The 19,226-nt window shown below is 38.0% G+C and overlaps 1 protein-coding gene and 1 long non-coding RNA gene across 5 annotated transcripts in view; one reads left to right on the top strand and one right to left on the bottom strand.

Annotated features, from left to right (window-relative positions):
* doc2b (double C2-like domains, beta) overlaps positions 1-19,226 on the top strand; it is a 158,737-nt gene that overhangs the window by 23,588 nt on the left and 115,923 nt on the right. For all 4 annotated transcript variants that reach the window (XM_083530691.1, XM_083530693.1, XM_083530690.1 and 1 more), the window contains exons 6-8: positions 5,862-6,018; positions 17,917-18,015; positions 18,129-18,299. In XM_083530691.1, coding sequence (XP_083386817.1) covers positions 5,862-6,018; positions 17,917-18,015; positions 18,129-18,299 — 427 coding nt within the window. The remainder of the gene's footprint in view (positions 1-5,861; positions 6,019-17,916; positions 18,016-18,128; positions 18,300-19,226) is intronic.
* Positions 1-19,226, bottom strand: part of LOC310720258 — a 449,438-nt gene that overhangs the window by 399,616 nt on the left and 30,596 nt on the right. The window lies entirely within an intron of this gene.

The following is a 19,226-nucleotide window of genomic DNA, read 5'->3' as shown; positions in this document are numbered from 1 at the left end:
TCTCATCCCTCCTGGAATACACCTTTGGAATGAATTGGAAGGCTGACTGCACCCCAGGTCTCGTAACCTACGTCGCTACCTGCCTTTCATAACACCCTTGTGGCTGATGAACACAAATATCCATAAGCAAACTCCAAAATCTGGTAGAACAGCTTCCCAGGAAAGTGGAGGGAATTATAGGAGCAAATTGGGATTAAATGTGGAATGCAAAGCTCAAAAATCACATACTGTACTTATGACCAGGTGACCCAATACTTCTCTTTTGGAAATATAGTTTATCTTCTAGCAGCTCATACCAATCTGGCCCTTTTTTCTCAGTAACAAGGCATTGGTATGCATTGGATAATAAGCATGGGCTTGTGAAGATTTGAGCTAATTACAGGGCATTAGTAAAGCCCTGTAGGGCGGTGAGGCCTGGGGTGCAGTCAGTGTTCCAATTCATCCCAATGGTATTTAACAGGGTTGAGGTCAGAGCTCTACAGAAGGCCAATGAAGATCTTCCAGTTGAACCCATGTAAAACATATCTTCATGGACCTGGCTTTGTTTATTGTCATGCTGGAACAGTTTTGGGTCTCTAAAGGCAAAGTTTAATGCTAAAGAATCACATATGTTGTATTTTTTTTAACCCAAAAACTCCATTGCTTTGAATCAGATAACGGAACGGATTTGTATTCCATTGTTGTACGTTTGGTCTCATTTTGATTAATAATCTCTTACTAACAGCTACTGTCCAGAGCAGGGAGTGCTAATACTTATGCATTGGAAATCAGACTTCGCATTATGAGGCCGGCTACGGAATACGTAATCAAATCTAAGCTATAACGTCTATTCATTCGTTTTTATCTTGCCGCTGCCGTCTTTGGCTTTTTATTCTTTCCCTTCCACAATCAGTGGAAAATGAAAAATGTTAGCCTCACTTATAAGTGCCTCTAGGACGCAAACCAAAAATATGCGATGTGTCCTATTTGAAATGCAAGCGCTGCATTAATTTAATCACATTGCTTACTCTTTTTTTCTCTCTCTCTTTCCTCACTAAGTGCATCTATACATCTCTAACAATTTCAGGAATGTAAGAGACACTAAATTGGAATTGCATTTGCTTTTCTGATTATCCAGGAGATAAGACCTGAATAAGTGGCTGGGCACAGGGATTCCATGTTTGGAGGTTGATAGTGAGGACCATCCGGATTGCACATGAAGCTTCAGCATGATGGTGGCCCGGTCGTACAGAGCCTTCAGGCCACCGTAAAGCTTATCAGAGTTTCGCAGGGGTCTGCACGAGCAAACAGCATAACATCTAGTCAGAAATATCTCTCCTGAGCCTGCTGTGAAATAGACTATTTTTGAGTTTTCCCAAAACTCGTTTCGCAGGCATCGCAGCTAGAGTTTTTTACTCAACCTTATTAAAAAAAATAAATAAATAAATCAGAGCTGATAGAAGTGTTTTCTCAGATTCAGGCCCATGGTTTGCAAATTACTAGATATGTCTAATGAGTCATTGGCTCTTAAAACCCAAAGCCAGTCATGCCTAAACAAGCCAGGACAATCAGCGATGTGTTTTTTTTAAAAACTCAGAGGCACGCTTATGAAAAATAAATAGTCCCTACTCTTTCATGCAGGGCCAAAATGTGCTTTTGAAAACAAATCCCAAAGGCGTTAATGCTGTCTGGCAGGCGGTGGTGCCCAGTGAGCGAAAACGAGCCGTAATCATCACGTTGTGTTGCAAAGGCGCTTAAATCATGCAAATTCCTATATTCTCAGGGTAAAAGATCTATTAAACAGGGTAAAAAAAATGTTTTAAAAAATCCATATACTGGGTGCATGATAGTTTTTGCTTTATCCACTTTTATCCTAGACCTGTGCCTCTACACACAATTCTTAGATCAGGGTGGATATTGGTCCTCAGAGGCTATATCTTGCCTGAAGGCCTGAACAAATTATCTTGTATTTGATAGTTTTCGTGGAACACATCTCTGCTATGCTATCAAGTTGAGAGACTCTTTTTTTTTTTTTTTTTTTTGGGGGGGGGGGGGGGGGCAGTTGCTTGGGAGTAGTGGCCATATTTTACTGATATGAACATTGTATATGACTGCATGACTTCATTAATCAAATATAACAATGAATTCTGTGCATTGAGGCAATTAAAACTTTCACTAAGGCTCGGTTTTAACATGCCCGAATGTATTTTGCTGTCTCACTAGAGTAAAAAGGGTAAAGGGGCTTTTTATTGTCACATATACATTGCAGCACAGTAAATTTTCTTTCTTTGCATATCTTAGTGATGTTAGGAAAATGGGGTCAGAACACATGATCAACAATGATGCAGCCCTTTCCTTTTGAAGCACAGGGGTTTAAGGGCCTTGCTTAAGGGCCCAAAAGTGGCAGGTTGACAACCTTCCGATTAGTAACCCAGAGTCTTAACCACTGCGTTTTTACTTGTGCTGTTTAGGTTATGGACATATGTTACACATTATAACATAAGTATTAGGTAGCTAGAAACCATGACAGTGCATATTTGTTTGTTTTATTGTAGATATTGTCTGGTGTAAAGGTTACTTTAAATAAAAAAAGCACATCTGCAGCTCCATATTAAATGAAGGCTAATGAAATTCGAATGACAATAATAATCCATATTCATTATGATGTGATTCTGGAATGCCTTTCTGCTCAGCATGGTTGTACAGAGTGGTTACTTGATCTAACTATAATCTTCCTGTCAGCTTTAAGAAGTCTGTCCAGTCTCCACATTGAAGTCATTGGATGTTGTCTGTTTTGCGCACCACTCTGTTTAAACTTTAGACACTTGTGTTTGAAAATCCCATTAGATCAGCAGTTTCTAGCCGGAACATTTCACACAGCAGAGAATCCACTTTTAAACAAATTCCATGGATGTATAATCTACATTTTGTTCCCCTTTAAATGCTTTTACCCTCGCTTACGATATCTTCACAATAGTTTTTATGCTAGTTCAATGCTAGTTCGTCTCTTTTGCCCTTCTATTAGCACATCCGGAATATTCACAGTCCTCCTATAGGAACGGGTTTCTCCTTTTATCCAAGAACTGGGCGGCACTAATAGAGTTCTGGCTCACTGGTCCTGGACTGCAAAGCTCAACTGGAGCTTCCGGTCACTGGCGGTTGCACATGCACAATCCTCAGAAACTAATTTCACGAAACGCTGCCTCTGCCCGTATTTCAAATTAGCGATATTATCACGCCGCTAATTAAAACGTCAAGAGAGCAAATGCTTTGCGGAGATTTGCTAGTCATTCGGCACATCCTCGAATTTGACAGGGGCAAAAAGTGAAAGTGTATTCATTACACTGAGACGGGTAGGGGTTATACAGTCAGGTTCGGAATTATTGGCACCCTTCTTTTTTTTTTTTATCATGCTAGCATGGTTTCATTCATCCTCAGCTTCCTAACAATGCTAGCTACCATGCTAATGCTATCACAAAGCTATTAAACAAGGAGCTTGTACAGGAAAACTCGCCAGAATATTGTTGTTATTAATATACTGTAGTTAGCATTTAACATAGAACTGTGGCCAAGAGGAAGGAGCTTGCTTAAGCATTTTTGGATAACGACAAGGCCAAGGGATTTAGGCCGCTGTATGACTCCAACAAAGGTCCCAAAACAGATTTGATTAATGCCTTACTATAAAAAAAAAAATTTGACTTTGAAATATGTACAGTTGAACATTTGAGCATCTCACTAGCAAAAATCCTTTTTTCCTTCAAAGTTCTTTCCTTCTTATTTTCTCTTTGAGCTGCAGCCTAATTGATCTCACCCTGAAAAGCTATTGCCACCATTTGCTACTGTTCTGTAAAGTTGAAAATAATCTGCGTCCCATAGGATTGCTTGTAAACAGTGTGCTGTGGAAAACACTGCTTAGTCTGAAAAAAAACCCTGCCTGGAGTATAGCAACCAAATTTGTAAAGAAAAAAGGATATTCAACACAATATACGATAGAGATAATATGGGTATAGTCATTTTTTTTTTTATAGATTTTCATGCCACACATATTATGTATTGCTGGTATCTTGGACAAATATGTGCAATATGTTCTATTCTATTGTATTCTATATAACAGAATTCTATTCTATTCTATTCTTTACTATTCTTTTGTATATCTTACACTATTCTGTTCTGCTCAGTTCTATTATATTCTATATTACATTATTCTATTATATTCTATATTACACTTTTATTCTATTATATTTAATATTACACTATTTTATTGTGTTCTATTCTACTCTATTCTAATTTATTAAATTCAATTTGTTATTTTCTTACATTATTTTATTCTATTTTATATTATGCTATTCTATTCTATTATTATTTTATTTTTTATTATTTTATTATTATCTATTCTATTCTACTATTGTCTATTATCTATTACATTATTTAACTCTATTTCTATTTTATTGTTATTATTATTATTCTATTCTATTCTATTCTATTTTATTCTATTCTATTCTATTCTATTCTATTCTATTCTATTCTATTCTTTAACACCGGTGCACTCGCAAGAGTCTTAAATCTCGATTGCATCCTAATTCAATTCGAACACATTCACTTATGTGTTGTAGTCCAACAGAAAGAAAGCACGAAAGCTTTTTATTAAGTCCATCCTGGTGACCTTCAAGAAGAGCGTTATGCCCAGAATCCAAGGGCAGATGTTTTTTTTACATCTCCTTTATGACTAGCATTTCCCAGCTCTTGGTAACTCCATTTTTAAAATGCGCTTTAAATACTTATCTCATTCCTGGATTGATAGGGCAAGTGATAACAGCTGGTGATCTTTGCATGGAGTTCCCATTGAAGTACCCAAAAGTGGGTTTTTTTTGGTGGCGGCGGCGTGGGGAGACGAGACTTCGAGGCGCCGTACATTTGCATCAGCATGGCTGGTTCACAGCATGTCGGAGGTTCGGGTGATGGAGACGGTTGCTGAGTCTTTCCAGCTGGGTAATGGTCCCTGCCAAGCCGATGGCAGCAGCTGCTATCCACCCTGACATTTTAGCACCTGCTGTCTGTCACTATATAGCCATCTGCCAGACCTGAGAATGAACCATGGAGCTATTTTTTTTTAAACACAAACCTTTCATCATATGTACATGCAATTTACAAAAGAACCCGACTCGTTTTGATGGCCATCATCGGAATTTACCGTATTGTCCATTTTGGTTCTGTGAGAACGATTTGTGAAGCATCTTTCTGCTTTGATTAGAAGCCCTGGTTATACATCCATCATCGTCTAACACTGGCTGTTGCACATTAGGGTGACTCGATGGGCTTTTTGGATGAAAGTGAATTATTTTTAGCGGCCCACTATGGCTGGGTCTGGTCCCTGTGTTCAGACCAGGGCAGAACGAATGCCTGGACCAATTGTCTGGCTCAGAAACGAATCCAAAGCCACTACACACAAAGGAAAAGCTTGAACCTAACAGCCCTATCTCTTTAAGACAGGGGTTTTCAGAGCCAGGAATCACTTTAATTGGAAGAAAGTCCTCCTTGAAATAGATGTGGTTTACAAATCTAGACATGTTATATTATTATAATAGTAATGGATTGTGTTTTCTGCCAGTGTAACTAAAAAAAAAGGACAGAACCACAGCTCTAAGAAACAATGTTGTGTCAGATACCTGCTGTTTTCAGTACTCTTAAACCTCATTTACACTTACTCAAGTTCCTTCCAGTGTTACACCCACATCCAGTGATGGTTACATACACATTTTCCCCTCAAATATCACATTTCAGTGTATGTTCTTTAAACTTGGTTTTCTCTCTCTCTCTCTCTCTCTCTCTCTCTCTCTCTCTCTCTCTCTCTCTCTCTCTCTCTCTCTCTCTCCCCCCCCCAGGTTTGGAAGCGTTCTGGTGCCTGGTTCTTCAAGGCCCTGCCAAAGTTCATTCACCCAGAAAAGGACTCATTCATGGACAGGAGGCCTGTGATAATGAGAGAGGAGCAGCCAGTGGCTAGGAGTGTCCCAATCACATACACATGGGCCCACAGGAAAGGTGGAGTTGTTTTATTTAATATCTAACCTAATTCTTTTCTATTCTATTCTATTCTATTCTATTCTATTCTATTCTATTCTATTCTATTCTATAACTTACATTATTTTATTCTAATCTATTCTATTCAATATTACACTATTCTATTCTATTCTATTCTATTCTGACTTACACTATTCTATTCTATATTACATTATTCTATTGTGTTCTATTCCATTCTTTACTATTTTATTTAATTCTATTCTATATTTTCGAACACTTTTCTATTCTATTTAATTCTATTCCATTATTTTCTTACACTTTTCTATTCTATTCTATTCTATTCTATTCTATTCGATTCGATTCGATTCGATTCTATTCTATATTACACTATTCTATTCTATATTACACAATTTTATTGTGTTCTATTCTATTGTATTCTATATTACATTATTCTATTCTATTTATTCTATTCTATTCTTTACTATTCTACATTACGTTCTACATTATATCTTACACTGTTCTATTCTGGTCAGTTCTATTATATTCTATATTACATTATTCTATTCTATTCTATTCTATTCTATTTAATATTAAACTATTTTATTCTATTCTTTACAATTGTATTTAATTCTATTCTATAATTTCTTACACTTCTATTCTATTCTATTTTATAGTATGCTATTCTATTCTAATAGTATGTTATTTATTATTTATTTATTATTATCTACTATTGTCTATTCTATTCTATTCTATTCTATTCTATTCTTAAACACCGGTGCACTCGCAAGAGTCTTGAATCTCGATTGCATCCTGATTAAATTCACATATTCACTTATGTGCTGTAGTCCAAACAAAAGAAAGTGTGTACGGACATATGGAAATTAAGCTCATTAGTGCAGCATCTGCTAAACATTTTCCTGTATTATCCCTTATTTGTAGTAGAGCAGTACTACATTGTGGATTACAATATTGTACCAACTTTGTTCCAGCATAGACCACAAGCATTATAACGTAATCCATTAGAAAAGGTTTTGGTTTTTAAATGTACGTTGGGAGGCCTGCTGCATTTCTAACCCCAAATAACGTGGCTTCTGAAGTGGCGTGAGATCAGATTGAAATTGATTTTAATTGCATTCTGAGTGCAGCTGTGGTCGTGTTTAGTTGGAACAGATAATTTTTTTTATTCTATTTAGTTTATACTGCATTATAAATCTGAACAACAAAGATTTAATGACTCTGTTACAGATCCAAGTCATTTTAGTATCTTTTCGTTGTTGATCGAGAAACAATTTTTATTAGCTATGGTAGCAGTAAAATGGAGTCAGGTAATAAAGCTTTTAAGTAGAAAACATTTAAGGATTGTGCTAGAATGGAATGTGACTACTGTATTTTTCGGACTATAAGCCGCTACTTTTTTCCCACGTTTTGAACCCCTTGGCTTAAACAACGTAGCGGCTTAATTATTAATTTTTCCTGGGTTTTTCCCGGTTTCACAAACTTCAAGCCAAAAAACTGAATCCCATAACATTAGACCAATTAAATTTCCGAACGGAAACGAAAAAATGCACCTCACCTGTGTTCAGAGCTGCACGGCATCGGGAGAAAAAAACTTTTTTTTTAAACACACGACGATGCCACAAAATAAACTCCCGAGAGAAATAGTTGTGAAAGGAAGGAGGAAGACAGTGAACAATGACTTTCTTGGTAGGCTACTGTTTAGATACAAGCCGTTGTAACGTGTTGAGTCTGGGTGAAGGGAGAGCTCACTAACTCCAGTTGCAACAGAAATCATATAAGCACAGACAGGTTTCCAAAACTTGTGCTTTTTTATTTTTCTTGGCAACAGCGTTACGGGTTAGTCAAAGAAACTTAGAAATGAGCATCAGAAAATAATAAGGACATATTCCTTGGTCTTGCACACATACAGTAATACCGGAAAAATGCGGTCGGCGGGCTATTCCCAAAATGCTGCTCTGCTCTTAAAGGAGCCACAACATATTTCACCCATTACACCGTGTAACAGACACTGTCTTTTGTTAAAGCCTGTTTAAAGTTCATTAGTTTCAATGTAGACATCTGCGGCTTATAGACAGGTGCGGCTTATTTATGTTCAAAATAAAAATCTTTGTCAAATTCAGTGGCTTTTATATGGGTGCGCTTTATAGTCCGGAAATTACGGTAAATTTTTGCCCTTTAACTATCAGGCTTTTGCTAAGTTTTAATGCTAAAAATGGGTGTCAATAAAGTAAGTTAGTCCTGGGGTGCTGTCAGCATTCCAATTCATCCCAAAGTTGTTCAACAGGGTTTACAAATGTAAACCAAGTTTTCAATGTAGCTGACTGCTGGAACAGGTTTGGTTCTTCTAGTTCAAGTGAAGGAAAAGTTGAATGCTACCACATCAAAAGACTTCTTAAACTTTTGTAGTTTGTGGTAACAGTTTGGGGAAGAACCACATATAGCTGGAAAACTCAGGTGTCCCAATACGTTTGTCGATATAGTGTATAAGAGAGTTCTTAGTACTTCACATTGTGTATATGACATATATAACATTCTTTTTTCTTGCACAGGTAGACACCTTGTGTGAACAGATGTACTGTTTAGAAAACTGTGAAACAATTTTTTTTATTCTCCTTAATGCTAATACTGCTTGAGCATAATTATGCTACGGTGTATATTTATTTTCGACCCCAAAACCCACAGGGTTTTGCCAAGCTTTAATGCTAAAAATGACTGAAGGTGATATGAATATGAATACGGCTCATCCTCGTGTATCCTCATACATGCCCACACACATATGCTGGTTGTTCTGTTCGAAGGCACATGTGTTATTTTCACACTCTCATGTTTTTCACAGGGCTTAACATGTAGCATATGAGCATCATGTTGTTATGTAAGCTACGTATAGTATAGCTGTGATAACTACACTAAATTAACAAAAGTTTGTGGACAACTGAACATAAGATTTGTATCTAATTTTTGAACATTCCATCCAACATTTAGTCCCCATTTCCTGTTATAATAATCTTCTGAGAAGATGAAATTTTTGGTAGATTTTGTAGTGTGCTTGTGGAGATTTGTGCTCATTCAGCTCAAATGGTGTTATTAAAGTCAAGGTAAAGTCAAAGTAAGTTAGTAACGTCAGAGGTGTTCAAAAGGATAGAGGTCAGAGCTTCATAGCAGGCCACTCAAGATCTTCCACTCCAGCCTATGTAATGGATATCTTCATGGAGATTGCTAGGTGAACAACAGTGGCATCAAGCTGGAACAGGTTTGGGTTTCGTAGTTCACGTGAAGGGAAAATGTAAAATAGCACATCCAAACATCTTATTTTAACTTTGTGGTAACAGTTTGTGAACGAATCACATATGGTTTCCCAATACTTTTGCCACTACAGTGTAGGTAAACTCAGCTCAGATGTTTTTTTTTTAATCTGAGTAGCGTTTGTTTGTCACGAGGAGCTTAATTCAACATGGGGATTACTAACGGGAACTGAAGTCTGGAGCATTGATGGCCCACGTTCGCGAGTTAACAGTATATGCTGTGTTTCCTAGTTGCATGTACGTGTGATGAGAATGAACGTTAGCCTGCATCCATTTCAAAAAGTCTTGTTTCTATTTCATTTTCTATTTACCGGCTGTTAGGATGATTGATTCAGCTCAGTTTTCTAACAACACGTTTCTGATTGGAAAAAACAGAGAGTCTCTGGGTTTCTTATCAAACCCCCGAAGGCAACATTTTGCTTGTTTGCATGTTTTGTTTTGTTGCGCAACGAGTTTTGAATTCATTGAGGTGTCTAAAGATGCTTCGGGCTGGGAAAATGTCTTGGAGTCAATATGTCAGTGCACGAAACAACGTACATCAAAACAATGATGGTGCGATTTTAGACAACCCGGCGAGCGGCATGGTGTTAAACCATTGAGGCATTATATCGTTTTTTTTAATTTTTTTATGATTTCATAGTAAATATGAGTTTCAAGAAGAGCTTTACACTGTGCTTTTACTGTTTTTAGTGTAATAGTATCTAAATGAATAAGCATTAAAAATGACATTTATATGCAATAGTATAGACAAAAGTTTGTGGACACCTGAATATAAGATTTTTATCTACTTTTTGAACATCCCATTCCACATTTAGTCCCCAATTCCTGTTATAATAACCTTCACTCTTCTGGGAAGATACCATTTTGAAGTGTGCTTGAGAAGATTTGTGCTCATTCAGCCACAAGGGTGTTAGTAAAGTCAGGTACTTCCATCCTTGCTGGTATTGCCATGTACTTGCCAGGTACTTACCCAGCCCTAAAGCCAGAAACTCCCAGCCTTGCAAGTCATCTTCCACACACAGTGTCTGAGGAAGGCCCAAAAAAATCACAGATGATCCCAGTAAACCAGCACACAACTTGTTCAACAAACTGCAATCAGGCAGGTGCTACTGGAGTATTCGTTCTAGAACCAGTAGGCTGAAGAATGTTTTTTACCCTCAGAATCATAATACAGTCTCACTGCAAACTACAACTGCCAACTGACTCTGTTGTACATTTCATACATACACTATATTGCAAGTATTGGGACACCTGACCTTCTCTAAAAGCTGGAGGGACACGATTGTACAGGACGTCTTGATGCGGTATCGGTATAATAAAAACATTTCGTTGACTTGAACTTGTCCCTATGCACAAAGCAAGCTCCAAGAAGATATGCTTTAATTGCTTTGGAGAGGAAGATTTTATTTGGCCTGCTATAGAGCTCTGATCTGAACCCTACTGAACATCTTTGGGATGAATTGGAACACTGACACCCCCCCACCCCCAGGCCTCCTCACCTACATCAGTACCTGACTTTACTAAAAACCCTTGTGGCTGAAGAACAAAAATGTCCATAAGCACACTCTAGAATCTAGTGGAACATCTTCCCAGAAGAGTGGAAGGAATTATAAGAGCAAATTGGGACTAAATGAGGAATGTGATGCTCAAAAAGCACATACCATGCTTATGACCAGGTGTCCGCAAACTTTTGCCAATATAGTGTATCTGTTTAAAACATTGGGTCTGCGCAGTTCTTAATTTTAGAACTCTTAATACCATTGCACATGGTACTATTGCACCTTACTTGCACAATACGTTGCTATGGAAACTTCATTTGGGGAATTTTGGAAATATTCCAAGTTGGAAATTTACCAGGAATTACCAGGAATTTATGTACATTTATTAGAATGAATTAGAAATGTATATAAACTGTATCATATACAAACATAAATATAAACATTTTGTTTGGTCATTTTTTTTTTTATTTCAACTACATTTAAGTTCCATGTTATAGGTTAACCTGCCGTTTTGTAAACTCCCAGTTAATTGTCATGAATTTTTCTTAATTCTCATATATTTCTGTTAATTCCCATGGAAAGTTTTCAGTCTGTAAAATTTCCAGAATTTTGCAACCCTACTCAGAAGGTGTTGATTCACTTTTCTTGCACTTGTATGGTAAAAACTCATACATGATCTTGATGATAAATGTTGAGTCTTAGTAGTAAACTTAATAAGGTAACTGGTTATAATGTTGCACTGTAATCAAAAGGTTGTGAGTTCAAATCCCAGCACCACCGAAATACTTCCCCTATGTCCCCTTCTGCAAGACCATTAACCCCCCCCTGACATCATTTAAACCCTTGCATCTTTTAAGACTATATTTTATCTGTAATAACTGGTTTTAAGGTTGCCCATTAAAAAAAAAAAAAAAAACTAAGAACTTGTTCATTAAACTAGTATTATTATTTCAAATGCTTGTTTTATATCGTTACCAACACATTTATTTACAGCCTAATAGCAAATTATAAGAGTCTGCACTATGAAGTCACCACACTCTTTCCAAACATTATTCAGTATGCTTATTATTTTTTTACCCTGTGTTCTTTATACAAAGTGCTTATGGCTTTTTACTATGTTGTTCTGTAGTTTGATTTCAGTTCAAAATACATTCGATAAGGTTTCACGTTGCAATACGTTTTTATTGAGAAGCAGTAATGATTTTGTGTCAGAAATATATTTAATATTTAATTTAATAGTAATCTTTGTTACATTTTAAGACAGAATATATAATGATGAGTAAAGCTAAAGTGTCTACTGTAACAGTAAATAGTGTAACAGGATTAGCTTAAATATATTTTGACATTCAGTAAATGTTGGGTGTTGGTAAATGAATTGGACAAAGCTTGCCTCCTTTCAATAATTTCAGCTAGAGCGCACCTCAAAACATGTTCATCAAGCAGTTGGTGAAAAACTTCTCCCTTTGTGTACCAGGTATTATTTGTGGAAGCAATCTGTCTCTTTTCGAGGAGCTCTTAGCATCCTCTTTCGCTCTTGTTCTCTCTCTCTCTCGACCCTCTCTCTTGCCTGACCCGGGCCTTTTCCATTTGAATTAATGTTTGTAGGTTAATCAGGTTAAATTTATGTAAATGTTTTAAATGGGTCTCATCAGAATTGCATGAACATCTTGTGTTTGGCATCTGTACCAGATATCTGTGATGGTAATGCGCTAACCTGATGGGCTTCGCGTCGGGTAATGTGGGCTCATTAGGCTGTTGATAAGACAGGAAGGTCGATGACCCGTACAAATATGGCTGCACACAGATAAGGCGCGGATCTTTTTTTCCCATCTGGCTTTGGTGGTTTTAATCAGCGAGGAGGTGCGACTGTTATTATGTGCACTGAGGGTAGCTCTAATGGCGATTAGGCCAAATGGTCAGCTTTGACAGCTCCCAGGCTGGAGTTCCAGACAGTTTTTAGTACTCTCTTGTGTTTCATCAGCACAACAGCGTTGCATTTCATCAAGGTTTAGAAGAAGTGTAACTAGATGTTGTGTGGGAGTGTTTTGCTGAAGCCTTAATTTGCATTTAATCACATGCTGTGGCTGTAGTTTAGGTTTCATACTGTAACTTTATTGACCCAGTCTAAGCGAAGAATTCCAAGCAAGCATATAAATTAAGATTGCGTCAGGAATACGGGTAAGTTTGTCACGCCCCTACCTGCATAATAAGAAAATCAGGCAAAGGATGCCTTCTAGGTATGATAAATAATAGATTTATGGTGCCTACAATCCTCCAGAATCCTCCCTATTGCTAGATCTTGCATAACAAGACCCCAACAAACTGGGTCCACATTGTGTGGGGTTGAAATGGTGTCTTTGGATTGCAAACAGCATCTGGAGACATGACAGGAAGAGATTACATGTAAATGCTAATTAAAGCAGCATCTCTCAAGCATTCTTTCCGTGGCATGTCAGTGTGAAACGCAATTGCTTTTGTGAATGGATTGAATGGTATCAAGCCGACTGCATTCACCTAAAAGCTTTGCTGAAATTATTTTGTCGGCTTGTCTGGCAAATGCCTTTGACAGGTTTTCGATGTGAACTTTTGGGTGCAAGTTGCATTGGAAAGCTGTGTTAGTTGACATTAATGTATTTGTTTGTACTGAATGTCTACTCCTAAAAAATTTCATTTAACTCAGCATTGTTTGCTGCAGTAATCTACTGTTGTTTGTGGCTTGTGCAGCATGAATAATTTGCATTACGGTAGCATTTTATTCTATATAGGTATATTTGAAGTAAATGAAACGGAAATCAGGTTTTACCCAAAAAAAAAATTTATTTGATAAGACAACGTAATATACAGGGGGCTGTAGCTTAAAGGCATAGGGTGTGTGGTTATTTATTAGAAGTCAATACAAGAAAACCAGCAGAAAAGAAAAACTAGCTGAAAAACAGGCTATAATTGCAAATGTATATCATTTATATTGGCCCATGTGCTTTTCTTTAGGTATTAGATGAAGTAATTGTGAAATTAATGTAAAGGATAATGATATGCAGGAGGATGTAGCCATAAAAAAGATAACTAAATTGTGACCATAAAGGAATGCAGGTGTTTAAAAACCATCCTATTGGTTTAAAGATGCCCAACGTTTGAAAAGAAAAGTTTCCCCAAACCATTGTACAACCCCCACCAGACTGAAAAGGCAGGTTTGGTTCATGGATTCGTCTCGTTAGTGCGAAATTCTGACTTACTTTCTACAAACATGGCGCAGGATTCGAGTGTCTTCCACAGTGTCCATGGTACCCTCACTTTTCTGTTCTTGATTAACAGGAGTGAAGCCCAACGTGTTTTTAGTCGTAGTAGCCCATCCGACTTTCGACATGTACATTCTGAGATGCTTTTCTGCTCTGCACAGCTGTAAACAGTGGTCATTTTAGTTTTATAGCCTTCCTGTAAGCACAAACAACTGTCTCTTTTCTGTCATTCGATATATATACAAACACAAATAAAAATCTGATATGTAGACGAAGTGTTGGATTCCAATCACTGATTCATTTCTTGCACTGCATACAAACCCTGGTGTTCGGTAAACCCTGACTGACGAGGAACTAAAGAGTTCGCTGACATTATTAAGTTCATCTCTGTATTTATCTTCAACTAAGACACTACACTTTTTATCTCCTATTCTTTGATATAGCGTAAACAGTCATATCTTGCTTGTAGACGACCTTTAACTGTAAATCCGATACACACGTGGCATTTCAATTGGAGGAAAGTGTAATCAGATAGCCTCCGGCACTATTGAGTTTTTCTTCATTCGGCACACCGGCCTCTGCTGTCAAGGCTGTAATGTGATTGAAGGAGGCAATACCAGAAGGCAAAGATAGGTATAAAGGAATGAGGTGAATACGCCGTCCATTATCACATTGATTTCCAATTCCCTTGATGAATACTTTTTATGAGTTTGTATTCTAATTTTTTCAGTTTTATCGTATTAAGGTTATAAAGTTTAGTATGATTGTTTTAGAAAAGTCATTGGTGTGTTGCTATTGTTAAGGGTAAAACTGTGATTAGGAGAATGACATTGCTCTTGGTAAGTGTTGTCTTATAGTGATCATAAATCAAGCGATTCCATGTGACTAAGCAGTTGTTTGTAAGGATAAACTGTACCAATTAAAGGCTTAATTTACCAGAACGACCGGAAAATAAATGTAAAGTGGGATTTTCATACAAACTTGATAGCTGCCTTGAGGTTTTTACCCAAAACTTCACCACAAACTCATTTTCAATTATCGAATTGTGCAAGCTTCAGAGAAAATGAGCTCATTTTTGACTACGACTAAGAAATGGATGTAGGTTATCTGACAGCCTGGTTTTAGAAATGTCAAGTTTGCACAGTGTGGTGCAAAAAAAATATATAAATATAGCATGTCAGTACTTTGACAAAGTGACATCAAAGAACATTAGTCTTGACTTGACTTGAGAAGGATGGTCGGTCAGACAGTTTTGAGCTGACGGAAAACCTAAGATATCTCAAATCATCCACTTTTTAACATCCATGGTGATCAGAAAAGCATCCCAGAACGTCCAATATATTACATATATTACGATATATTACATTAGCCAAGAACTGGAATTTATGGTTACCAATAGACACCAAAAATGGAGGCTTGAACATTTGAAAAACATCACTATCTTTTTTCAGTCGCCAGTCATGGCGATCGTGGGCCTGTGTTGTAATTTATAACTCCTATTTGTGTCCAGATGTATCCTTGTTCAGTATATGTGTGTCAGTTCACAAAGACCTATCAATCCGATTAGAGCATGTAACACATTTGGGATTTCGTTTTGGAAAATTCAGAAGGGAGTAGAGAACATAAGCAGGCACCATCAAAGTTCTACCATAAGTTTATATCACAGCCATTTGTGGCCAGGAGTCAAGTGAACAAAGAGGTGGAAGTGGTGTCTAACTCTTTTACCACCTATCAATCATAGAACCATGATTGGCTAGTTTGTCCCCTATTTCAATAAGATCGTATATGTGAAAGAGGGCAAATAGCACTTTCCTTCGAGTGTATTCTGATTGAGTAGAACCTGCTGGTGACCAAATGAGGGAAGGGAAAAAATGGCACAAACTGCTCTTTCAGTGGCTCGATGTTGAGACTCTCACTAGGTCTCTATTTTCCCAGAGAGTTCATTTCCAGCTCTACAGATTTGTTCCATCTACTCATGTTCTGCTAGATTTGGTTATTAAAAAAAAAAAAAAAAATGAGCTTCATGTGTGTGTGTGTGTGTGTGTGTGTGTGTGTGTGTGTGTGTGTGTGTGTGTGTGTGTGTGTGTGTGTGTGTGTGTGTGTGTGTGTGTGTGTGTGTGTGTGTGTTTGCGAAAGGGGTTACAGTGAGTCAGCAGTAAGCCAGAAGTCACTGTTGCTTTGGCTGAATTCATCAAGCCAGATTGGAGAGGCAGGTGGTATCTCACAGAGCATAAGTGTGTCTGTGTGTGTGTGTGTGTGTGTGTGTGTGTGTAGAGTGTGTGCATATAAGAAGAGTGTGGTCGTGAAGCAAGGGAGGCAGGGGAAGCGTAAATCTCAGTCAGACACATACACAGCGAGAGTCTCCTATCTCCTCTGCTCTGATTGAAACCATGGCAGATGGAGTGCAGAAAAATTCGAGAGCCACAGCTTTGGTACTCTCTCAGACTCACCTTTTTTATGCATCAACATAAAAAAATGTAACATTTGAATTTTTGGCTCAGCCGCAAACGCACGTGACACAGACGTCCCTCGGCTGCCTCTGCTTACGTCTGCCGGCGCGACCTGGTGAGAATAAATTTAAGGGTTGACAGAGGCAATCACACTCACATTTTGTATTGTTTCTGTGTATTTCCCATGCTCATGGTCCTGGCTCTTCTACGTCAAATTGTCAGCTCATGATGTCTTCCATTATCATGCATGGTAATAGAAAAAAAAAAAAATCCCGCACTGCAAACATTTATTAGATTTCATCAATTATTTAAAAGGAAATCTTTCAAGCAAATGGGAAAATTAACATTTTTTAACATTGAATCTCTCCTCCGGTGCGCTCGCTTTCTCTTCTGTGCTGCTGCTAATTCATTTCGTTTTTTCGTTTTTTCCATCACCTTCCTCCACTGTTCATTTCCATTAATTAATTCGGGATCATTTGAAGTGTTCAGTGCCATCTTCATTCAGCCTAGTCTTGCTCATGCATTTCCTAGCTTTTGAGGAAATGTTAAGTGAACGACACTTGTGAATATCAGGGGATTCTCAGTGAATTTTTTAATACCAATTAACAACCCACAGAAAGAGTGGATTTTCCCAGTAGAGCTACACCACACGTTTGTTTCACATGCAACACGTGGAAATCAATCCTGATCTATTCACTATACGGACTATATAGTGCGCACCTTTGCGTACGATTCGCACTTTTTAAACATCTAATTCCACATTTAGTCCCCATTTCCTGTTTTAATAAACTCAATTTTTCTGGAAGGTGTTTTGCCCAGAGGTTTTGGTGGTATTGAATCCAGATAGACTTTATGAACAAGGTTACAAAGCAGAGTAACATTTATACCTATACACCTCCTGAAGCTTTTCACCATTTTTTATTAATAAACTTTCTTTCAGCTTCTCCCATTAGGGGGCGCCACAGCGGATCATCCGCATGTTTGATTTGGCACATGTTTTTACGCTGGATGCCCCTTCCTAACAACCCTACCTATTTATCCGGGCTTGGGACCGGCACTAAGAGTGGCTGGGGTAGGTTCCCTGACCGGGGATCGAACCCGGGCCGCAGTGGTGAGAGCGCCGCATCCTAACCACTAGACCACCAGGGGACTGAAAATGTAATGCTAGAGCATCCAAAAGATGTTTTGGGTGTTCCAATAGTTTTGCCATAACAGTATATGCAGTAAAATGCACTTAAATTACTTTTTAGATGCCGAGTGATTGGCTGTTGGAGATTATTACCTTTATAGCATTACATATATGTCTTCTATGTCTTACATGATTATAAACAGGGTACAGCCAGGATCATGGCTGTGCATTATTTCTTTTTGCGCTTCATCATTCTCTTCTGTCTGTCTCTTACTGTCTCTACAGTTGATTCGAGCGAAAGTGACGGCAGCGACTCGGAGCTCAGTGATGCCGGCAGTGACAGAAAGACCTTCCTCCCTGAGGGCATCAAAAGACGACACTCAGGTAACTCTGGGAGCTCGGTGTGTAGAAGCGTGTGCTTTGTGTTGTAGCAAATCATATCGAAATGTTCAGGAAAAATCGATCTGTTTTGTAACCACAATGTCATCGTTCATCAGCTCTGTCGGAGTCGAGTGGTAGCGTGGCGCTCATGCCCCTGCAGTCCATCCTGAGCAGCCCGTCCCGAGCCAGCTTCCTGTCAGAGAGCCACTCCAGTTTAGGCAGTGAGCGCAGCAGCCTGGCCCCTGCTCCAGAGGATGAAGACATAGACCAGGGTCGTACGTCATTGTGTAAGTAATCACGTATACAATCAACCCGGCTTACCTTTCTTCCACATAGCCTGAAGATCTTACACTATAGATTAATTCTATGGTTGACTTTTATATATATATTAACAGCCTGAGCTCAGTTCCAGGAACTTTTGTGCTTTCTCTATCCAGCTTGATGTTTACTTTATAGACAAAACTAACCATAAGATTACTATGAATATCCACCTTTGGTTCCTATTTGCCGTTAGAATAGTCTCCACTCTTCTGAGAAGATGTTCCACTAGATATTGGAGTGTACTTTATGCTCATTTAGCTACAAAGTCAGGGGATAATGAAGTGCGAGGAGGCCTGGGTGCAGTCAGAGCTTTATTTCATCCCAAAGGTGTTTAATAGGGTTGAGGTCAGAGCTCTATAGCGGGATCTTCCACTCAATCCATTAAACCATACCTTCATGGAGCTGGATTTGTGCTGGACAAGTTTGGGTCACTACTTTGGGTCAAATACTGTAGTTGTCCCCTAGTTGCTGTTATTATAACATCCACTCTTCTAGGATGATGTTTCACTAGGTTCTGTGGAGATTTGTGCTCATTCAGCCACAAGGTTGTTAGTACTGATATAACAGACCAGCCAAGATCTTTCACTCTGACCCATTTAAAGCATCTTCATAGAGTTGGTTTGTGCACAAGGTCTCCAAGAAAATGTTTTTGGCCACGTTTGTATATAGCTATCTAATATTTAAAGCTTTAAAAAATTCTATTTATTCAGGAATTGGGTTGAAATGGGAAAATTGACGGTGTCAGATCAATCTTTCGTACATTTTATTACATTATGTGAAGCAGAAAGAAAATTTTAATCGCAATATTATTTTTAAATGTTACCCTTCAGGGCTTCCGTATAATATTATTTACCAGGACCAAAAAAACAAAACAAAAAAAAAGGAATAAATCG

This window comes from Silurus aristotelis, assembly GCF_946808225.1.
Source record: "Silurus aristotelis genome assembly, chromosome: 26".
NCBI lineage: Eukaryota > Metazoa > Chordata > Actinopteri > Siluriformes > Siluridae > Silurus > Silurus aristotelis.
This window is presented reverse-complemented; position numbering and strand designations above follow the sequence as displayed.